The 24,802-nt window shown below is 42.4% G+C and overlaps 1 protein-coding gene across 1 annotated transcript in view; it reads left to right on the plus strand.

Moving 5' to 3' along the window:
* tmem135.L (transmembrane protein 135 L homeolog) overlaps positions 1 to 24,802 on the plus strand; it is a 259,711-nt gene that overhangs the window by 24,605 nt on the left and 210,304 nt on the right. The window contains 1 exon segment of the mRNA NM_001092072.1: positions 21,760 to 21,887. Coding sequence (NP_001085541.1) covers positions 21,760 to 21,887 — 128 coding nt within the window.

The raw sequence follows: 24,802 nt of genomic DNA on the forward strand, positions 1-24,802 counted from the left end.
TTGTTTGTATCAATGTAGAACAACTTGATCAGTTGTAATGAGGGTTTGCTTTTAGTTTACAGCCCTGCCATGTGCTCGCCAGCTTGTAAGTTTTCTCCATACGGATCTGCCGTCTGTATCAGCTTAAATTCATTTACATTTTTGGATGCTAAACTCTGCATACCAGCGGCCCAGGATAACCTCAGTTCACTAATATGTAACATGCCCATATATCTAGTACGGCCAATGTGTGCAATCAATTTTTGCTGCTCCCTACAATGTTTAGATTGTTGCCACTAAAGGAAAAACATGTTTTTTTTTGGTTTTTTTAAAAACACATGAGTTAATAGTCAGTTAATAGTGATGCTCCAGCATTGAAATCCATTTTTCAAAGGGCAAACATTTTTTTGAATATTTGAATAGTTTCCCAGGTGCCCCCAATAATGTGACTTGTGCTCTGATTCCAGACACTCTTTACTGCTGCACTGCAATTTGGAGTTAAAACAACCCCCCCAGCAGTCTAACAATAGAACAATGGAAAGGCAACCAGATAACAGCTCCCTAACACAAGATAACCACTCCCTGGTAGATATAAGAACAGCACTCAATAGTAAAAATCCATGTCCCACTGTGACTCCTCCAGTAACATTGAGCCTGCCAGAAAGCAGTTCCATCCTAAAGTGCTGGCTCTTTCTGAAAGCACATGACCAGGCAAAATGACCTGAGATGGCGCCTACACACTAATATCACAAGTAAAAAAATATATACGTGTTGGTTCAGGAATAAAATTTGATATGGTAGAGTGAATTATTTGCAGTTTAAATGAGCCCAGCGGATATATTACTGAAGACCTGATCATTTTGGGTTGCCATCCATCATCCACCACATTGGATTAAAGGGGTTGTTCACCTTTGAGTTAACTATTAGTATGATGTAGAGCAGGGGTCCCCAACCTTTTTTAACCGTGAGCAACATTCAGATATAAAAGGAGTTCGGGAGCAACACAAGAATGACTAATGTTCCTGGGGGTGCCAAATAAGTGATTGCCCATTTGGTAGCCCCCATGTGAACTGGCAGTCTACATGAGGACCCAACCAAAATTTGCCTCCAAGTCTGGAATTCAATAATAAGCTCCTACTTTGAGGCCACTAAGAGCAACATCCAAGGGGTTGGAGAGCAACATGTTACTCATAATCCACTGGTTGGGGATCACTGATGTACAGAGCAATATTCTGAGACAATTTGCAATTGGTTTTCATTTTTTATTATTTGTGGTTTTTGAGTTATTTAGCTTTTTATTCAGCAGCTCTCCAGTTTGCAATTTCAGCCCTCTGGTTGCTAGGGTCCAAATTCCCCTAGCAACCATGTATTGATTTGAATAAGAGACTGGGATATGAATAGGAGAGGCCTGTAATAGAAAGATGAGTAATAAAAAGTATCCATAACAATACATTTGTAGCTTTACAGAGCCTTTGTTTTTAGATGGGGTCAGTCACCCCCATTTGAAAGCTGGAAAGAGTCAGAAGAAGAAGGCAAATAATTCAAAAACTATAAAAAAATAAAACTTATGACCAATTGAAAAGTTGCTTAGCAAAGGCCATGCTATAACATACTTAAAGCAGTGATGGGCGAATTTCTGCAATCTGCCGCCTGCGAATGTTTTCGCGAAACTGGTACGAAAATCCGGCATGGAAAAATTTGCTGCGACTAAAAAAAATTTGTCGCACGGCAAAATTGTCACACGCATAAAAATTATTTCAACGCCTATTGACTTTAATGCATTTGAACAAAAATGTTTACTTAAAGGTGAACCACCACTTTAATTATCAGCCCACTAGGTAGGTGGGTCCTGCCAAGAAGGAGAATGGGCCCCTAACGAAAAAAAGGTGATGTCCCTGTATCCATCCTGGCCATACCTTATTATACAAAAAATCACCCCTAGATGAGACCCTATAGCAATGGGGCTCCTATCTCCTGCCCCCCCCACCCCCCAGGCAGCCATGGGGTCATCAGTCGGATGCAGACTCATTCAAGAATGGCCGAATTGGCAGCCACTATCTAACATTGTACTTTGTGAATGCCTACATTGTATGAACAGCTGATTATATTTCCCACTGTATAAAAACTGTATTGTTCTGCTATTGAGCAAAGACAGACAGAAACAAACTTGAGACTTGTTTTGACCCAATATTTGATCTCTGAATACAATGTAATGACCATGTAAAAGTAAGGCGTAGAGCTGAGCTGCCATACTATTTACTTAGCTTTCTCTTACTGATTGCCAGATCACGTCAACAGGGGCCATAACTGTCAGCTCCATTGTTCCATGGCGTGACTTTTTTTTTTTTTAATGGAAAAAATGGAAAAGAAATAAGCAGAAGAATAATGGACATCCACTATGTCATTTCAGCCTGTGCATGGACAATGGAAGGAAATGGCTTGTCACCAAATGGCGAGGACTTATTGTCTAACATGACAGTGACGCTCACAAAAGCAGCTCGTTTGAAATAATAAATAAAAGTAAATTATTATCAAAGTACTTACGGATGAGTCGTAGGAAGCTTTCAAAGCTGGTTCACCTTTGAGTTAACTTTTTTGAGTGATATTCTGAGACAATTTGCAATTGGTTTTCATTTTTTATTATTTGTGGTTTTTGTGTTATTTAGCTTTTTATTCAGCAGCTCTTCAGTTTCAGAGATCTGTTTGCTAGGGTCCAAATTACCCTAGCAACCATGCATATACTGGAATATGTATATAGAAAGATGAATACTAAAAAGTAGCAATAACAAAAAAATTGTAGCCTTAGGGCAGATACACAAACTCAAATTCGGGGAGTTTAGTCGCCAGGCGACAAATCTCCTCTTCTTCAGGGCGACTAATCTCCCCAAACTGCCTTCCCGCCGACTAGAAAGTAAATCACCGGCAGGATGGCATTTGGAGTGCTTCATTTTCTGAAGTCGCCCGAAATTGCCTCACTAGCAAACTTCGGAAAACAAAGTGCTCAGAGTGCCATCCCATTGGCGATTTAGATTCTAGTCGGCGGGAAGGCAGTTTGAGGAGACTAGTCACCCCCAGAAGAAGAGGAGATTTGCCGCCGAGCGACTAATCTCCCCGAATCTGAGCGTGTCTCTGCCCTTACAGAGCATTTGTTTTTTAGCTGTGGTCAGTGACCCCCATTGGAAAGCTGGAAAGAGTCAAGGCAAATAATTCAAAAACTATAAAAAATAAATAATGGAAACCAATTGAAAAGTTGCTTAGAATTGTCCATTCTATGACATGCTAATAGTTAATTTAAAGGTGAAACACCCCTTTAACTGACTGGCATGGTAATTGCGTAGTTCCTGCCAGTAAACTCACGGATTCTCGAAAAAGCTCATTCGCAAATTTCCAAGCGATGATCGTCAGACCCACTGACCAACTTGAAAGGTTCACGAGATTATCATACAAGGCAATGAAGGAGCAATTACTAGCCCATTTGCCATCCCCCTACTGAGCTGGAAATGAGAGGGGAAGCAAAACTCAGGGTCAGATTTCCCCCAAGGGAGCACGGAGGCCAGTGTCTTCCAGCTCCCCCTTCCCTACAGCAACAAATCCACCTGATCGCCTCGCCGCAAATTTGGGCCTCCTGGCAACTGCCCCATGTGCCATTGCCCTTACAGAATGAGACACAGTGATGAAGTTACATGGGGAAATGGGGGCAGGGCCACTATCAGAAATCATGGGACCCCCCAGGTCCCCGTCCACCCCAGCCTCCAAGCCCCCACCCCAGATCCCTCCCACACCACAGTAAAAAGTCCAAACAGACATCAGCGCTAAAACCTCCCAAATCACAAGTTATAAAAAGCCATTGGTGGACAGGGTCCAACATAAAAGTTTTTTAAAAAAAAACATTGGTGGTCACGAGTTAAAAAAAAATAATTGGTGGCCAAGGCCCCTCCCCTATAAATTAAAAAAAAAAATTGCGTCAGGACTCCTCATAAAAGTTTTTTTAAATTTTTTTAAAAACATTGGTGGTCAGGGCCCCTCGATAAATTAAAAAATAATTATTGGCACCAGGTGGTAAGGGTCCCCTTACAAGTTTAAGAGAAACAGTGGTGGTCAGGGGCCCCATAGAATATTTTTTAAAAAAACATGGTGTTCAGTGGAACTTACTTAAAGTTTTTTTTCAGCTTCTTTGATTTCCTTCGGCTCCTTTTGTGGCTTTGGACCTTTTCGCGGCTTCAGGACTTCATTTTTGGGTCTTTTTGTGGCTTGCGGTCTTCGGCACTTCGCTAGTTTGTCGCTTCGGCACATCACTTCAACGCTGTTAAGGGGGCCCAGCTCATCCAAAAAAAGTGCAGCACAGCTAGGCCCCCCTTTAGGCCCGGGCCCAGTACAACTGTACCCCCATGATGGCGGCCCTGAATGGGGGTACAACTGAACCAGGGACTGTTCCCTAAGGGGCCTATGGGCAGGACTGGGGTGATAACGGTGTGGGGCTGAGGGGCTATAGGCTGTTTTTAATGAAGCAGTAGGATTAGAAGGCCTGGCAGCATGAGGACTAAGCCGTGAGGGTGGGAGAGATAAGCTAAGTGCAGACAGAGTGAAAAGCACTGAACTTTAAATAACAATATAAATACATGAAATCTGTGCCTCTAACGTGACAGAAAATCACACAACGCTGTTAAAACTTGTGTCGAGAATTAAATGGAATTATAATAAGAGGCCTTTATTATGTGATGACAGTATCCTTTAAATGGAAACAGTCTTGGTTTAAAATGTACCCACATTGCACTGGGTGTTTAAAGGCATTGTATCACCTCGTAAAAAAAAATCATTCATTTCTCAGAATGTCTATCTTGTTCTTAAACCGATTCACAGGAGGGGTGTCTATTCTTTTTGTGAAGTGCAGTTAAATATTATAGAAAAATAGGTTACATGAATATTCCATTCAGTGCCACGTATTCTCCTGATTCTAAAGGCAAAATATTTCCTCCATAAGGCTGTAATTAGAACATAGAGGCACTAATAGAATGTTTTGCTAGTAGTAGAAATGACTATTGATCTTCTAGAAATAAGGTTAACTTGACACATGCAAGATGCAACCCCTGCGAGCATTTACCTGATTCTACATGATATTTCCAAGCCATGTAAAGTAACACTCATCTTTTTTTGGGGGGGGGGGGGAGAAATGGTGTAAAGCAAGCAATTTTTTTCAGCATTTTGCACTTGCTTGTAAATGAGACCTTATACCTACACTATTTATATCTTGGTTGGTGGTTCTGTAATACTTGTATTCCAAGGACTATCTGGGAAGGGAGTGTGACTGTGGGATAGCAGGTATAGTAGGCAGAGATGGTGTCTATAGTAACAGTGGGATAATAGTCTCTGGGAAGGGAGTGTGACTGTGGATAGCAGGTAATAGTAGGGAGAGATGGTGCCTATAGTAACAGTGGGTAATAGTCTCTGGGAAGGGAGTGTGACTGTGGATAGCAGGTATAGTAGGGAGAGATGGTGTCTATAGTAACAGTGGGATAATAGTCTCGGGGAAGGGAGTGTGACTGTGGGATAGCAGGTATAGTAGGGAGAGATGGTGTCTATAGTAACAGTGGATAAAAAAAAAAAAAAAAAAAAAAAAAAAAAAAAAAAAAAAAAGTGGATAATAGTCTCTGGGAAGGGAGTGTGACTGTGGGATAGCAGGTATAGTAGGAGAGATGGTGCTATAGTAACAGTGGATAAGAGGAGTTGACTGTGGGATAGAGTAGAGGAAGATGGTGCTATAGTAAAGTGGATATAGTCTCTGGGAAGGAGTGTGACGTGGGATAGCAGGTATAGTAGGAGAGATGGTGTCTAGTAATGGTAATAGTTCTGGAGGGGTGACTGTGGATAGCAGATAGTAGGAGAGATGGTGTCTATAGTAAGTGGATATAGTCTCTGGAAGGGAGTGTGACTGTGGATAGCAGGTATAGTAGGAGAGATGGTCTATAGTAACAGTGGATAATAGTCTCTGGAAGGAGTGTGACTGTGGATAGAGTATAGTAGGGAGAGATGGTGCTATAGTACAGTGGATAATAGTCTCTGGAGGAGTGTGACTGTGGATAGCAGTATGTAGGGAGAGATGGTGTCTAGTAACAGTGGATATAGTCTCTGGAAGGATGTGACTGTGGATAGCAGTATAGTAGGAGAGATGGTGCTATAGTAACAGTGGATATAGTCTCTGGGAAGGAGTGTGATGTGGATAGCAGGTATAGTAGGAGAGATGGTGCCTATAGTACAGTGGATAATAGTCTCTGGAAGGAGTGTGACTGTGGGATAGCAGTATATAGGGAGAGATGGTGCTATAGTAAGTGGATAATAGTCTCTGGAAGGGAGTGTGACTGTGGATAGCAGGTATAGTAGGAGAGATGGTGTCTATAGTACAGTGGATAATATCTCTGGAAGGAGTGTGACTGTGGATAGCAGTATAGTGGGGAGATGGTGCTATAGTAACAGTGGATAATAGTCTCTGGAAGGAGTGTGACTGTGGATAGCAGTATAGTAGGAGAGAGGTGTCTATAGTAACATGGATATAGTCTCTGGGAAGGAGTGTGACTTGGGATAGCAGTATAGTAGGAGATGGTGCTATAGTAACAGTGGTAATACTTGGGGGGGTGTGAAGATTAAGAGAATGCTATATAACGTGATAATAGCTTGGAAGAGTGTGACGTGATAGCAGGTATAGGAAGATGTGTATAGCAGTGAAATAGTTCTGGGAGGGAGTTGCTTGATAGAGTATAGTGGAGATGGTATAAAAGTGTTGTCCGGAAGAGTGTGATGTGAAGCAGTAGGAGAGATGTTATATAACAGTGAAAAGTCCTGGAGGTTGATGTGAGCAGTTATGAGAGATGTGTATATCAGGGATATTTCGAAGGGATTGACTGTGATGCAGGTATAGGGAGATGGTGCTAATAAGTGGTAATAGTCTCTGGAAGGAGTGTGATGTGGGATACAGGATAGTAGGGAGAGATGGTGCCTATATAACAGTGGATAATAGTCTCTGGAAGGAGGTGCTGTGGGATAGCAGTATAGTAGGAGAATGGTGCTAAGTAACAGTGGATAATAGTTTGGAGGGAGTGTGAGTGGATAGAGTATAGTAGAGAATGTGCTATAGTAACAGTGTAAGTCTCTGGAGGAGTGTGACTGTGGTAGCAGGTATAGTAGGAAGTGTGTTATTAAAGTGGATATAGTTTGGGAGGAGTGGACTGTGGGATAGAGGTATAGAGGAGAGATGTGCTATAGTAACGTGATAATAGTTCTGGAAGGATGTGACTGTGGATAGAGTATAGTAGAGAGATGGTGCTATAGTAACAGTGGAAATAGTCTCTGGAAGGGAGTGTGACTTGGATAGCGGTATAGTAGGGAGAGTGGTGCTATAGTAAGTGGAAATATCTCTGGAAGGGGTTGATGTGGATAGCAGTATGTAGGAGAGTGTGTTATAGTAAGTGGATAATAGTCTGGAAGAGTGACTGTGGGATGCAGGTATAGTAGGAGAGATGGTGCTATAGTAAAGTGGATAATAGTCTTGGAGGGAGTGTGACGTGGGATAGAGTTAGTAGGGAGAGATGGTGCTATAGTAACAGTGGTATGTATGGGGAGGAGTGATACGGTATAGTTGGAAGGGATGTAGTGGGATAAGTTGAAGGGGTGTGTATAGAAGTAAGTTGAGAGTGTGCTTGGATAATTGTAGGAGAGATGGGATATAAGTGGATATAGTGGAAGATTGATGTGGGATAAGGTTAGAGGGAGAGATGGTATAGTAAGGAAATGCCTGAGAGTGTGATAGGTATTGGGAGAATGGTGTATAGTAAGTGGAAATAGTTTGGGAAGGATGTATTGGGAAGAGTATGTGGGAGAGATGTGCTAAGTAAGTGATATAGTCTCTGGAAGGAGTGTACTGTGGATAGCAGGTATAGTAGGGGAGTGTTATAGTAACAGTGGATATGTCTCTGGAAGGGAGTGGACTGTGGATAGCAGGTATAGTAGGAGAGATGGTGTCTATATAAAGTGTAATAGTCTTGGGAGGGAGGTGATGTGGATAGAGGTATATAGGGAAGATGTTCTATGTAACGTGGATATATAGTCTGGGAAGGGTATGTACTGTGGGATAGAGGTATAGTAGGGAGAGATGGTGCTAAGTAACAGTGGATAATAGTCTCTGGAAGGGAGTATGACTGTGGGATAGCAGGTATAGTAGGGAGAGATGGTGCCTATAGTAACAGTGGATAATAGTCTCTGGGAAGGGAGTGTGACTGTGGGATAGCAGGTATAGTAGGGAGAGATGGTGCCTATAGTAACAGTTGTATAATAGTCTCTGGGAAGGGAGTGTAACTGTGTGATAGCAGGTATAGTAGGGAGAGATGGTGCCTATAGTAACAGTTGGATAATAGTCTCTGGGAAGGGAGTGTAACTGTGTGATAGCAGGTATAGTAGGGAGAGATGGTGCCTATAGTAACAGTGGGACAATAGTCTCTGGGAAGGGAGTGTGACTGTGGGATAGCAGGTATAGTAGGGAGAGATGGTGCCTATAGTAACAGTGGATAATAGTTTCTGGGAAGGGAGTGTGACTGTGGGTTAGCAGGTATAGTAGGGAGAGATGGTGCCTATAGTAACAGTGGGATAATAGTCTCTGGGAAGGGAGTGTGACTGTGGGATAGCAGGTATAGTAGGGAGAGATGGTGCCTATAGTAACAGTGGGATAGTAGTCTCTGGGAAGGGAGTGTGACTGTGGGATAGCAGGTATAGTAGGAGAGATGGTGCCTATAGTAACAGTGGGATAATAGTCTCTGGGAAGGGAGTGTGACTGTGGGATAGCAGGTATAGTAGGAGAGATGGTGCCTATAGTAACAGTGGATAAAGTCTCTGGGAAGGGAGTGTGACTGTGGGATAGCAGGTATAGTAGGGAGAGATGGTGCCTATAGTAACAGTGGATAATAGTCTCAGGGAAGGGAGTGTGACTGTGGGATAGCAGGTATAGTAGGGAGAGATGGTGCCTATAGTAACAGTGGGATAATAGTCTCTGGGAAGGGAGTGTGACTGTGGGATAGCAGGTATAGTAGGGAGAGATGGTGCCTATAGTAACAGTGGATAATAGTCTCTGGGAAGGGAGTGTGACTGTGGGATAGCAGGTATAGTAGGGAGAGATGGTGCCTATAGTAACAGTGGATAATAGTCTCAGGGAAGGGAGTGTGACTGTGGGATAGCAGGTATAGTAGGGAGAGATGGTGCCTATAGTAACAGTGGGATAATAGTCTCTGGCAAGGGAGTGTGACTGTGGGATAGCAGGTATAGTAGGGAGAGATGGTGTCTATAGTAACAGTGGATAATAGTCTCTGGGAAGGAGTGTGACTGTGGGATAGCAGGTATAGTAGGGAGAGATGGTGCCTATAGTAACAGTGGATAATAGTCTGTGGGAAGGGAGTGTGACTGTGGGATAGCAGGTATAGTAGGGAGAGATTACAATTATTATTATGGCTCTAAAGTAAAATCTTACAGACTCATTTACAAACACAGAGAACATTTGTATCAGGGTGTTAAGCCATTGCAAGCAGTTAGTTAGTGAGTTGAAGGAGAGTAATTAAATCAACGCTGTGAATCAATGCTATGGTTAAGTTCCCTGGGGCAGATTTTCCCAGCGTATATAAAGGAACTTAACCATTCTAATATCTGTATGTTAATCTGAAATAAAATCATAAATTGCATTTTCACATGGAATCGTTGTTAAATCTCTGCATCTTGTGACCTTGCAGTGGTGACTGGAACTCCCAGCATCCCACAATAGATGTTGTCCATTTTTAGGTTTTCCCTTTAGCCTTTTACATTGTGTGACATGTATGTGCCAGGCTGCACCCCTAATTGGGAGGAAATTGTTGTTATGCAGAATGCTCATATGCCATTTCTATTTGCTATTCAGATTCCCTTCCCAGGGCTGAAATTAGAAACCTTGTAAAATCCTTGGACACATTCCCCTCTATAAAGCAGAACACTGACTTCTCTTCGAGGGTCCCCAGATCACTAGGTTTCAGCAGAGCCTTGTCCTTGTTCTCACGCTTCTGACTGTCCTTTAGATTTACTTTTGGAGCCAACAAATTCAACAGGCCTCATCACTGTTACATTACATAAAGGACATGTCAGACTAACTAGAGGTTACCTGTACCACCTCTTCCTTTGTTACCAGGCCTTGCACCCAATGACAAAACAATTCTCTTTAAATTACTAGGTGATGTGCTCAATGAAAAGTAATCCTACTTAGTTACTAGGCCATGTAACAATTACAGAGTAATCCTCCTGAGCTCCTAGGCCATATAACTAATGACAGTGCAATCCTCCATATTTACTAGACCTTGTAACCAATTACAGTAATCCTCCTTAGTTATTATGCCATATATCCAATGACAGAGTAATCATTCTTAGTTACTAGGCCATGTAACCAATGATAGCATAATCCTTATAGTTACTAGGCCATGTAACCAATGACAGAGTAATTCTCCTTAGGTATTAGGCCATGTAGCCAATGACAGAGTAATCCTTCTTAGTTATTAGGCCATGTAACCAATGATAGATACATCTTTTTTAGTTACTAGACCAAGTAACCAATTACATTAATCGCCCTTCATTACTGACCATGTAACCATTGGAATATGAATCCTTCTTAGTTACTAGGCCATGTAACCAAGGACAGAGTAACCCCCCTTAGTTACTAGGCCATGTAACCAATGACAGAGTAATCCTCCTGAGCTCCTAGGCCATATAACTAATGACAGTGTAATCCTCCTTATTTACTAGACCTTGTAACCAATTACAGTAATCCTCCTTAGTTATTATGACATGTAATCAATTACAGAGTAATCCTTCTTAGTTACTAGAAATGTAACAATGACAGAGTAAACCTCTTTCATTACTAGCCATGTAACTGACGATAGATTAATCCTTCTTAGTTACTAGGCGGTGGGGAAATTCAGTTACCATAGACCACTTGAGGTGATAGAGATCACAGGACTTTTATACACTTGTAAAAAGGGACCAGTGGGAGATATTGCTCCACAGCACAGAAAAAGAACTGCTCTTACAGCCAAATATGTGGCTCTGCCCTCAAGGCAAGGGTACTAGTGACCAAAGCTAGCTCGAGAACAGAATCCATACAAGTCAGGGGGCTCATGGAGGAATCTTAATATATAGAATTGTATTCTCTTTATTAGGCCATGTAACCAATGAAAAAGTAATCCTTCTTAGTTACTAGACCATGTAACCAATGGCAGTGTAATCCTCCTTAGTTACTAGGCCATGTAACCAATGACAGAGTAATCCTTCTTAGTTACTAGGCCATGTAACCAATGGCAGTGTAATCCTCCTTAGTTACTAGGCCATGTAACCAATGACAGAGTAATCCTTCTTAGTTACTAGGCCATGTAACCAATGACAGAGTAATCCTTCTTAGTTACTAGGCCATGTAACCAATGACAGTGTAATCCTCCTTAGTTACTAGGCCATGTAACCAATGATAGAGTAATCCTCCTTAGTTACTAGGCCATGTAACCAATGACAGAGTAATCCTCCTTAGTTACTAGGCCATGTAACCAATGACAGAATAATCCTCCTTAGTTACTAGGCCATGTAACCAATGAACGGGTAATCCTCCTTAGTTACTAGGCCATGTAACCAGTTATTATTACTATTATGAGAATATAGTTGGCTCTAATCTTGGTTACTGTGGTAGGTTCTAAGAATTTTAGAATCCAAAGGGAGGCTTTACAGCCAAAACTGCAGTTCTAAGGAGATTATAACACTTAGGGCAGAAACACGCTCAGATTCGGGGAGATTAGTCGCCCAGCGACAGATCTCCTCTTCTTCTGGGCGACTAATCTCTTCGAACTGCCTCCAGCCAGCGATTTACACTCTAGTGCAGTTGCCTCACGAGGAAACTTTGGGCGACTTCGGAAAACGAATTGCTCCAAGTGCCATCCCAACGGCGATTTACATTCTAGCCGGCGGAAGGCAGTTCGGGGAGATTAGTTGCCCCAAAGAAGAGGAGATTTATCGCCGGCCGACTAAATCCCCCCGAATCTGAGCGTGTGTCTGCTCTAAAGAAAAAGCTGTGTGAGAAAATAAGGAAAATTGAGTATATGTATAAAGTAAAATATCCACGTTTATTCAGTAACACATAATTATTATTATTATTGTACTTCCCTCACTTAATATTTCCATTATCCAAATGTACTGGGCTACAAATACTCTCTTGTGTATCAGATGGAGTAGAGGGGGATCTCTATTTTCTATTTCTAAGATTGGGCCTTTTCCATCCAACACTGACCTTAATGTGACCCACCAAAATTATCAGCCTCTTTGGAGGCTTTCAGTGGCCTCATACTTATTAGTGATGCATTTTCTGATTATCAGGGCCAGATAGCTCCGCAGCCTACAATGCATGTCAGAACTCTGTGATAAGAGCCTAGGGCCTAAGTGAGTGAGAAAAAGTCATTCTGAGCTGATTAAATCAGTGCCTCAAAGTAATGAAGTAGTTACCTCTCAGGGCTCTTCAAAGCACACACATCCCTGCTCTAATGATAGGGACTGTTCCATGGGACCCCTGATAGGAGAGGCCTAAATTGAACATAGAAAAACACACCAGTTTGGGACCTTTAAAGAGACAACACCATCAAAGGGCAACAGAAAGTACTGCATAACGTTGAGTCAACTGTTGGTTTCAGTAAAGTAATGCTTTGTCTTATGCCGACATATCTTACCCTATTGTTGGCGCTCCACTCAATTTTGAACCAACCGTTCTATAAATTATGCATGGCGAGCGTGAGGTTCAGAACATCTGATTAAAGGGGTTGTTTGCATTTAAATTAACTTTAAGTATGATCTAGAGCAGTGATCCCCAACCAGTGGCTCATGAGTAAACATGTTGCTCTCCAACCCCATGGATGTTGCTCCCAGTGGCCTCAAAGCAGGAGCTTATTTTTGAATTCCAGGCTTGGAGACAAGTTTTGGTTGTATAAAAACCAGGTGCACTGCCAAACAGAGTCTCAATGTAGGTTGACAATCCTCAAAGAGGCTACTAAATGGCCAATCACAGCCCTTATTTGGCACCCCAGGAAAATTTTTCATGCTAGTGTTGCTCCCCAACTCCTTTTACTTCTGAATGTTGCTCACGGGTTCAAAAGGTTGAGGATCCCTGATGTAGAGAGTGATATTCTGAGTTTTGTTTTTTTATTATTTGTGGTTTTTGACTTATTAAGCTTTTTATTCAGCAGCTCTCCAGTTTGCAGTTTCAGGAATCTGAATGCTAGGGTCCAAATTCCCCTAGCAACCATGCACTGATTTGAATACTGGAATATAAATAGGAGAGACTGGAATATGAATAGGAGAGGGACTGAATAAAAAGATGAGTAATAAAAAGTAGCAATAGCAATACATTTGTAGCCTTACAGAGCATTTGTTTTTTAGATGGGGTCATTGATCCCACAAGGAGTGATTAAGTATCTTCGGAAACGAAACGCGATAGGACCATTGTTTTAGCTCTCTCGAATAAATTATTTTATCGGCACCGATTGGCTCCTGGAGTGCATTTTCTGTCCATTGTCCATGATCCCCATTTGAAAGCTGCAAAGAGTCAGAAGAAGGCAGCAAATAATTAAAAAACTATAAAAAATAAATAAATAATGAAGACCAGTTGAAACGTTGCTTAGAATTGGCCATTTTATAACATACTAAAAGTTAGCTTAAACGTGAACCACCCCTTTAAAGCACAAGTAATGTATTATATGAGTATTTATGTAATGTTCTGTTAGACTGCACAGGTATAAAAGGCGGTTCTATTTAAATTCCAGTAGGGCTGTAGGGCCCATATTTGCATATCAGATATGCTGTATAGAAAACAAGGGCTTTAGAAGTTTAGTGGAGATAAGCAGGGGTCAGATGGCTCTTTACACACCTATATAATAAAAAACCTTACTTATGCAAAATAATACTAAGAAACACTTTCAGGTGCTGGGGAAAGAGATATAGGCAAAAGGTACACGCTTGCCCTTTAGGGCAGAGACATACGCTGCAATTCAGGGAGATTAGTCGCCCAATGACAAATCTCCTCTTCTTTGGGGCGACTAATCTTCCCGAACTGCCTTCCCGCCAGCTAGAATGTAAATCGCCGGCGGGATGGGACTCCGTGTGCTTCGTTTTCTAAATTGGCCCGAAGTTTCCTCGTGAGGCAACTTTGGATGACTTCGGAAAACGAAGCACTTCGAGTGCCATCCCGGCGGCGATTTTCATTCTAGCTGGCGGGAAGGCAGTTCAGGGAGATTAGTCACCCCAAAAAAGAGGAGATTTGTCATCGGGCGACAAATCCCCCCGAATTGCAGCATGTGTCTCTGCCCTTAGGGTAAGGGCACACGCTAAGATTCAGGAATATCTAGTCACCTGGTAACAAATTGTCTCTTCTTTGGGCAACTAATCTCCCCAAACTGCCTTCCCATCAGCTAGAATCTTAGAGTTAGGGTTGCCACCCGGCCCGTATTGTGCCGGCCTAGCCGGTAAAACACCTGCCAAGACCGGGGCCGGTATTATAAATTTACCGACAATGTAGTGGCCGGTAATTTGTAATACCCTTAAGAAAAGCCCTTGGCCTTCGGTGGAAACTTACCTTTTCTTCATCTTCTGGGCATCATGCGGCATGGCCCTGCCCCATTTTGCGGCACGATTCCTCTGCTCCGTCCCTTTTGCGGCACAATCCCCCTCAGCTCCAGCCGTTTTTGCGTCAAGACCCGCCCCTTTAGTTCCCGTCCCCACCTCTGGCCGGTAAGTTTTTTTTTTAAAAGGTGGCAACCCTACTTAGAGTGTGTCTCTGCCCTTATAGTGAGCAATTCCTTTACACCATTTTTTGGGCTAGCATTATAGAAGATTACTAAAAGATGTGAGTAATAAGAATTTGATTACAGGGCAGATATATTAAGGGTTGAATTGAAAATATTCAAATTAGATTTTTGAGATTTATCATACTCTGGCCCTTTAAGAATTCAAATGAGACTATTCCCCACCTAAAACCTGCCAAATTCATGTATTAGTCAATGGGAGAGGTCCAGTGACTAACCTGGAGACTGGAAAATGAGGTTCAATGTTGATAAATGCAAGTTATGCACTTTGGCAAAAATAATATAAATGCAAGTTATACACTAAATGGCAGTGTGTTAGGAGTTTCCTTAAATGAGAAGGATCTTGGGGTTTTTGTAGATAACACGTTGTCTAATTCTGGGCACTGTCATTTTGTGGCTACTAAAGCAAATAAAGTTCTGTCTTGTATAAAATCGAAATTTGTACTTACCGTAATTTCTCTTTCCTTTGGATCCAAGCAGCAGCAGCACCATGAGATTTATTCCGCCCCTTTAAAAGGATAGGACAGTTAACACATAAAATTTGCATAATCACATAAATAGCCTCTTAGTAACTCCAACCTTATTGTAATAATCAAGTAACACCAATACTGCAAAAACATTTTTATTTAGGGAGGGTTCTTTGTGCTTGCTGCTTGGATCCAAAGGAAAAGAGAAATTACGGTAAGTACAAATTTCGATTTTCCTTTGCATCCTGCACAGCAGCGCACCATGAGATATAGTAAGTAATTATTAAGAGGGAGGGAGTCCTTTTTGAGCTTGCTATTTGCAAAGACCTTTCTGCCAAAATTCTGCCTCTTGAGAAGCCCAGATGTCAAGTCGATAATGCTTTGCAAAAGTATGTAAGCTGCTCCAAGTAGCTGCCTTGCAAATTTGGCCTGCTGAAACTTGTGCCCTTTCAGCCCAAGAAGTAGCCATGGCTCTGGTAGAATGCGCCTTGACAAATGCTGGAGGTAAAGAACCTGCCTGATTTATAGCACAGTTCTATAGTGTCGCGTATCCACCTGGCAATTGTGAATTTTGAACTCTACATCCTTTTGTTCTTCCAGAAAAGGAAATAAATAGACTCTGTGTTTTCCTGAAGTTTTCTGTTTCTTGATAAATACCACTGCAGAATTCTTGCAAACATTAGAGAATGAAGTCTTTTTTCCCTCTTCAGTTGAAGGTTTGGAAAAAAGGAAGGTAGAATAATTTCCTGATTAATGTTGACCTCTTGAAGCAACTTTTGGTTGGAAGGAAGGAACTGTTCTTAACATAACTCTGTCTTTCAGGAACAGTAAGTTGGTTCCTCTATAGATAATGCCCCTAAGGCTCCAGAAACTCTTCTTGCCGAAGGTGATTGCTAAGAGAAAGGTTACCTTCATGACAAGAATCTTAATGTCCATTTGTTCTAATAGGGCTCAAATGAGGGTTACATAACCCATTAACACCAGGTTCAAAAATCCCAGCTAGGGACACGGAATCTTGAATGGAGGTCGTAGTTTATTCAGAGCTTTCATGAAACGTATCACTAAGGGATCCATTGAGAAAGATACCCCCTGTGAAAGCTGAAATACCCGACACATGAGCTCTTAGGGTTCCTGGTTTCAGCCCTTTATCAAAACCTTGTTGAAGGAAGTCTAGTACACCCTGAATTGTGGGGTAATGTGGGGTTCAATTCCATGAATCTGTACACCAAGATTTAAATGTCTTTGTACTCTACATATGTTTTTATTGTAGAAAGGCTTTCTGGAATGAAGCATGGTTGCCAATCACTTTCTGCGAGAGACCCAATTTTCTTCAATACGGGCCCTCAGAGTTCCAGGCCGTCAGGCGAAGTCTTTCCCACTTCCCTGTAGAGATAATGACCTTTGAGATTAGGTCCTTGACCTGTGGAAGAATCAGTTAGTCCCCGTACTCATCTGACTCATTCCCTTATCTTCTTGAGGACTCTGCTCACCATTGGAAGGGGGGAAGAGATGTATGCAAGTTTGTAGTTCCAAACTACAGACATTGCATCCAGTGCTTTTCTGGAGCTCCTGTTTGAAAAGTGAGTGGAATCTTGGGGAGTTTGGTATTCTTTCCTCGATGCCATCAGGTCTATTTGAGGACATCCGAATCTGTTCATAATCCAACAAAACACCTGTGGCTTCAGGGAGGGACCATTCTCCCTGCAGAGTCAAATCCCTGCTTAATCGGATCTGCCCAAACATTGTTCACTCCTTTTATGTGAATTTGCTGAAATCTGATACAGAAAAGTTTCTGCCAATGAAGAATGTTCATGGCTTCTTTTAGTAGCAAGGGAGCCCTGGGTCCCCCCCTGGCGATTTATATATGAGACAACCGTAGCATTGTCCGTCTGGACCTTTACGGATTTCCCCACGATATGATCCTTGGAAACTGTGTAGGGCTAACCCTACTGCCTCAATTCTCTGAAATTTGACGAAAGAGTTCTCTCCATTAATGACCATTTGCCTTGCACTGATAGGCTGTCCATGTGAGCTCCCCAACCCTTGTTGGAAGCATCCGTGGTCACTACACATGGTTTCTTCTGGAGAAGAGATTGTCCTTGATTCAATCTGGTTCTGTGGGACCACCACCTGAGTTGAGACCTTGTCTCCTTTGAAAGAATCCAGGTGATGTCTAGTGAGTTGATTTTCCTGTCCCATCTTTGTAGGACTTCTTGTTGTAATGGCCTCATATGTAGTCTTGCCCAAGGAATTGCCTCTATTGTTGATGCCATCAAGCCTAAAACTTTCATGGCTCTCCTGACTGAGACTGGATCTGGTCTCCTCAAACTGTCTACTTGCTTGAGCAGCCTTATCCTCCTTTCTTGAGAAATGCTGAGCGACATCTTTTCCGAGTCTATGATGAATCCCAAATATTGAATCCTTCTCTTGGGAATTAAGGAGGATTTCTGGGTGTTCACAATCCAACCTAGTGATTGTAGCAACTCCAGGGTCTTGTCTAGATGTTTCTTCAGAAGGGATTCGGAAACTGCCTTGAGCCACCAGTCGTCCAGATATGGGACTATACAAATGCCCTGGGACCTCAAAACCGCAAAACCGCCATTACAGAAGCCACAATCTTTGTAAATGCCCTGGGGGCAGATGAGATCCCGAAGGGGAGGGCTGTGAATTGAAGGTGCCATATTTTTCCCTGTATAGGAACTGCTATTCTCAGATATTTCCGATGAGGTTGATAAATCGGAATATGCAGGAAGGCTTCTTTTAAGTCCAAGGTAGCCATATAGTCTCCTTGTTCTAGTAGACCTATCACCGATTTTATTGACTCCATATGAAAAGGTTTTCTTTTTATGAAAGTATTGAGATGTCTTAGATCTACTACCATTCTGAAGCTTCCATCTTGTTTTGGTACCAAAAAAATTATTGAATAAATTCCTGAATGAATTTCTTCTTGTGGAACTTTTTCCAAGACCTTGTCTTGGAGAAATTCTTGAATTATATTTTGTATCATCGTTTGTTTCTTTGAATTTCGTTTTTGAGGGGTGAGAAGAAACCTTGGCTTGGGATGATGTTGAAATTCTAACCTTAGACCTTCTCGAATCACTTGAAGGACCCAAGGATCTTGTATTTTGTTTTCCCATTGATGCAAAAAAAGATGTAATCTTCCTCCCACCCTTAGCCTGGCGTCATGCATCTGAGGACTTGAATGACTGGTAAGGCCCTCTGCCTCTGAAGGGCTTGTTGCCTTGGCCTCTTGTTTTTGAACCTCTAAATCTGTCTTCATTACCTGTCTGTGACCTATTACCAGACCTCTGTCTGTATCTAGGAGGGGATCTTTTGCGCCTATGAAAAAAAGTGCCCCTCCCTCGGTCTCTTGTTCTATTCTGTGGCAGGTTCTTTCCCTTGTCATTTGAGAGTTTTTCCATTAATTCATCTAGTTGTTTTCCAAAAAGATGACCTGGTTCAAACTCCATGTTACATAGATTATTTTTGGATGTGACATCCGCTTCCCAAGGTTTCAGCCAAATTGCTCTGCGGGCTGCTGTTGATAGTCCCATAATTCTTGCTGACAATCTTAAATTTTGGATTGACGCATCACATAGAAAATCTGAAGCTAACTTGATGTTCTGTAAGGATTTTTCCAGGTTCTCCCTAGGTACCTTAGCTTCTATGTCTTCTTCTAGTTGGAGAATCCAGTTTCTCAAGGATCTGGCTACAGATGTAGCTGCAACCGTTGGTTTACACTGTGCAGCCGCTGCTGAGTACATTCTTCTCAAGGATGTCTCAGTTTTGCGGTCCATTGCATCCTTCAGGCTGGAGCCATCCTCCACCGGAATAACTGTCCTCTTTGAGAAACGTGCCACAGCCACATCTACTTTAGGGGGTGCTTCCCATTCCTGTAATTCATCCTTCTCCAGAGGATATAAGAGTTTAAATCTTTTATTTAATACCGGAGCTTTCTCTGGATTTTTCCATTCCAACTTCATTAAATCCTTCATGAGTGGATGCATAGGAAATGCTTTTATCCTAGAACAGCTTCTGAGGTCCCCCTCTGGGTCCTTAGTTTTGCTTGTTCCTTCAGCAGAATCAATATCAGATCTCACTGCCTTAATCAATTTTACTACCTTTTCAGTCTGGAAAAGGGCCAACTCCACTTCCTCCTCCTCTGAGGAAGAAGACCCAACTTCATCCAGGACTACCAGTTCCCCCTCAGGGCCTGTATCTGAGTCCTGTTGGGACATTTTTTTCTTAAGCACGCCACTCTGTTGCTCCATTTCCATCCAGGATTCTTTAATTAAATCTTTAATCAACTTTATTGCAGATCCTGAAAGTTGTTCATTTTGGGAATCCTTCTGTAGGCAGTCTGCACAACGCCCCCTCTGGTAATCATCAGGCAGGGGAATCTCACATTCCCTACATATAATATGTCTACTTTTTCTAGCTCTTTTCCGAGCTCCTTGGCTCTCTGATGGACTTGACATCTAAAAAAATAAAAAAATAAAATCTAATGGAATGCTGAAGTATAGCCATTAGAACAAAAAAACCAGGCTTATTTTACCTTGATGCTTCCTCAATTTCCTTATGGCAGAATGTGGATAATTGCAGCAGCTTGCAAACACAAGGGCCCAGCACTGCCATCTTTTACCTTTAAATACTTGTATTTTGGCGCCAAAACGTGCTTAGGGAGACGCAGGACGCCTCTGCGTCATTCTCCTCCCTTACTTCCTTGATTGGCCACACACACGCCTTCTGCGCGCTCTGATTCGCCACGCATCTTCATGCGCGCTGGCGTATTTTCGCCTGCGTCTGTGCGCGCTGGCGTAATTGCGCCTGCGTCTGTATGCGCTGGCGTAATTGCGCAGGTGTCTTTATGCGCACAGATGTCATTACGCGTCCTCCGTATGTGCTGACGTCATTGCGCATGCGCGAAAATACTCGGTACACGCTGAATCTCCAGCTTTTACCGGAATATGGGCCAATTGTACCTAACCTCTGTTAAGGTAATACCAGAGAGGGGAATTTCTTGTATCTTCTTCTGTGGTTGTCTTCTTATTTGTGTAGATAAATCCAATCGTAACACGGGTATTCTTGTATAGACTCTTACAGTCCAACAACCCGTCTGGTCCTTATCCTATCCTTTGTCCGGTAGGACAGAAAAAACAATAAGGGTGGAGTTACTAAGAGGCTATTTATGGGATTATGCAAATTTTATGTGTTAACTGTCCTATCCTTTTAAAGGGGCGGAATAAATCTCATGGTGCTGCTGCTGTGCAGGATGCAAAGGAAAAAAGGGAGGGGGTGATATCACTCCAACTTGCAGTACAGCAGTAAAGAGTGATTGAAATTTATCAGAGCACAAGTCACATGACTGGGGGCAGCTGGGAAATTGACAATATGTCTAGCCCCATGTCAGATTTCAAAATTAAATATAAAAAAATCTGTTTGCTCTTTTGAGAAATGGATTTCAGTGCAGAATTCTGCTGGAGCAGCACTTTTAACTGATTCATTTTGAAAAAAATGTTTTTCCCATGACGGTATCCCTTTAACTATGTAACTATGTAACTATATGGAGATGTTTGTAGCCTTCCTGACATTCGAGTTTTTTTCAGAGAAAAAACTTGAATCGAGTTTGGTCGAATTTGATTCGATATTTTGAGGCGGTAAAATTCTTCAGAATTTTAGACACGCTATTTTTTAAATAAATAAACCCCCAATCGAATTTAGAAGAAAATCGAATTAAAAGGGGTTGTTCACCTTTGAGTTAACTTTTAGTAGGATGTAGAGAGTGATATTCTGAGACAATATGCAATTGATTTTCATTTTTTATTTTTTGTGGTTTTTGAGTTATTCAGCAGCTCTCCAGTTTGTAATTTCAGCAAACGGGTTGCTAGGGTCCAGATTACCCTAGCAACCATGCATTGATTTGAATAAGAGACTGAAATATGAATCAGAGAGGAACAAAATAGAAAGATGAGTAATAAGAAGTAGCGATAACAATAAATGTGCAGCTTTACAGAGCATTTGTTTTAGGTGGGGGTCAGTGACCCCCATTTGAAAGCTGAAATGAGTCAGAAGAAAAAGGCAAATAATTAAAAACTATAAAGAACAAATAATGAAGTGCAATTGAATAGTTGCTTAGAATATGTCATTCTATAACATACTAAAAGTTAACTTAAAGGCGAACGAACCACCCCTAAATAGATTTTAAAAAAACTCACATGAATTCAAAATTTGAACCTTGATAAATCTGCCTCTAGGTGTTAAACCAAACATGAGCATCCTCTAACTATTAAAGTTGGGGGACATTTGTTGGAGGAATATTGAGATTTCTAGTTGTGCAACATCTGTAGGGCTGATAGTGCTTATTAATATTCAGCTACATGTTCCTTGGTACTGACATTTTTATAACCTCGTGTGCATTTGCTTTAAAGGTAGCAGCGATCCTGCGGAGGAAGAACTTAGATTACTATGTACACAAACTACTACCTGAACTATTACAATCAACATCCTTCTTAACCGCGAATGGAAGCCTGTATATTGCCTTCTTCTGCATTCTGAGGTGGGTGCACATTTGCTCCCTTTGTTTCTATACACCTTGCCAGCGTATTTGATTTTAGTTCTGTATTCAACGGGTTTAAAGTTTATGTACCAGGGACTAGACAGGATGACAAGAGGACATTCATTGAGAATCAAAGGAGGTTTCACCATCATCCAATAAAGGGCTTCTTTGCTGCATGGGCAGTCAGGTCATGGGATCCCCTAACACAAGAGTTTTCAGGTGCCTTAGGGCAGGTGCACATGGGCAGATTCAGGGAGATTTAGTCGCCTGGCAACTAATCGCCTCTTCTTCGGGGCGACAATATCCCCGAACTGTCTTCCGCCTGCTATAATGAGAAAACGCCAGCGCAATGGCACTCTCGGCGCTTCGATGCCCGAAGTTGCCTCACGAGGAAATTGAAGCGCTGCGAGTGTAGGCGATTTTTTTCATTTTAGCAGCGGAAGGCAGGGGGAAGGCAGTCCTGCGTGGGTCCATTTTTTGGAACCCGTACCCGACCAGTACCCGCAACCTGTAATCCGCAACCCAGACCCGCAACCCGCATTCTTACCCATTTGGACCCGCAACCTGACCCGCTGACCATCAAGAATCAGGAAGTGACATCATCGGAAGTAGACATGCTCTGAAAAAAGGAGTAAAAATCACTATTGAGAAGACCCGAGTGGCCCTATCCGCAAATGTGCAGAACCGCCGACCCGCGTCTATAGAAGGGATGGTGCACTTTTGGGTTAATCCAACTTTACTTTGCCCTTTTGCTATAAGAGATCATTTAGTAGATCTAAAGGCCACCCACACCAGTACAGGATCCCGATGCAGCCATTTAGTAGCCCAGAGACCAGTGGCAATTTTCCTATATGTAGGGAAGGGGACATAAATAAAAAATATGGTATATTGTGCCCATTGTTTTACACTTTACACCCTGCCCAGCACATAGTAAATGGCTTATAGAATCTCAGTTATGCATTGGGTTGCCACCTGGCCGGTATTTTACCGGCCTGGCCGGTAAAAATGATGGTTGATCCAAAAAGGTAAATATATAGGAAGACCGGTATCTTTTTCTGGAAAAGGTGGCAACCCTAGTTGTGCAAATCAGAGTCGGATTGGGCCCAGACTCAGACTCCTGCCTTCGACAATTGCACTGGCCCTCCCCCACACCCTGATTGTGGCTGCAAGGAGTGTGATACATGTAGGGTTGCCACCTGGCCAGTATTTTACCTGCCTGGCCAGTAAAAATGTTGCTTGATGCCAATGTTATTTATAGGGAAAAACCATAAATATATTGAAAAGCCGGTATTTTTTTCCAGAAAAGGCTGGATACATGTTGTGCAACTGGGTGGCCCTTAGAGGAACTGGAGCTTATGAATGGGGTGAGAGGCCCCCAAGCGGCAGCCATTGGCCCCCAGACAGTCCAGACACTGGTGCAATATTTACTAGACACACAAAAATTTGAGCTGGTTAGTACATTTGTGCTGAAAGGAGAACTAAACCCTGAAAATAAATATGGCTAATAATACCATATTTTAAATACTGAACTTATTGCACCAGCCTAAAGTCTCAGCTTGTCAATAGCAGCAATGATCCAGGACTTCAAACTTGTCACAGGGGGTGACCATCTTGGAAAGTGTCTGTGACACTCACATGCTCAGTGGGCTCTGAGCAGCTGTTGAGAAGCTAAGCTTAGGGCTCGTCACTAATTATCCAGCAGAAAATGAGCTTCCCCTGTAATATAAGCTGATGCTACAGGTTTGCTGATTATTAAATTCTGATGCTAATTGCACTGGTTTCTGTGCTGCCATTTAGTAATTATCTGTATTAATTACTAATCAGCCTTATATTGTGACATTTCTATTCTATGTGTACTGTATATTGTGAGTGAGTCCCTAAGCTCAGTAAGTGACAGCAGCACAGAGCATGTGCAGTGAATCAGCAGAAAAGAAGATGGGGAGCTAATGGGGCATCTTTGGAGACACAGATCTTTACTGCTAAAGGGCTGTGGTTGCCTTGGGCTGGTACAGAAGCCGTAAACATAATGTACAACGTGTCTAGCTACTTCTTTAGTTAGGCTTTAGTTCTCCTTTAAAAAGGGGCGAATGAAGGACAGGAATAGGGCATGGGCATCAGGCCTGGACTGGCAATCTGTGGATACAAATACCAGAGGGGCTGCTGTAAATTGCTATAGACATTGCCTATGCTGTGCATTGAGTAGGTGCAAAAAGGGTAATCTGGTTCATAACACCAATATAGATGAGCAAAAGCTATTTTGCATACAACATTTTTATGGGTGCCAGGTCTGCGGTGGCATTTAAAATAGGCCCTGACCCAAAGGCCCAAACACCCCTCCACATGCCCAACAAAAAATTGTTTGTCTGTGGCAATTTAAAGCAGCCCCTCATTTGGGATGTTCCAGAATCAACTAATTACCAGTCGGGGCCTGATGGGTGTCTAGCAATGGTAAATAAACCATAAAATAAAATAAAAAATAAAAATAAAAATCTTTATATTTTTGTATGTGATACAAGCAGTGGCATAACTATAGAGGAAGCAGACCCCACAGTCGGAGGGGGGCCCAGGGTACAGGGAGGCTGTTTCCGCTATAGCTAATAAAAAACCCTCCTCCCCAACTGCTCTCTCTTACTGGCAAGGAAGGGGGAAGCAAGTTGGGCCGGAGAGGGCGGAGCCTGAGTGGGGCGGAGGTAGGGTTGCCACCTGACCGGCCTAACCAGTAAAATACCAGCCAAGGCCGGGGCCGGTATTACAAATTTACCGCCTATGCATTAGCTGATAAATTTGTAATCCCTATTGTTTCGCCCCCGGCCCACCTCAGATTTGCCCCTCTCAGCTCCCCTACTCACCTTATCCAAGCACTGCAGCCCCTTCTTCTTGACCTGCCCCTGAAACGTCACAACCCTGCCCCTGAA

This window comes from Xenopus laevis, chromosome 2L (assembly GCF_017654675.1).
Source record: "Xenopus laevis strain J_2021 chromosome 2L, Xenopus_laevis_v10.1, whole genome shotgun sequence".
NCBI classification, from domain to species: domain Eukaryota; kingdom Metazoa; phylum Chordata; class Amphibia; order Anura; family Pipidae; genus Xenopus; species Xenopus laevis.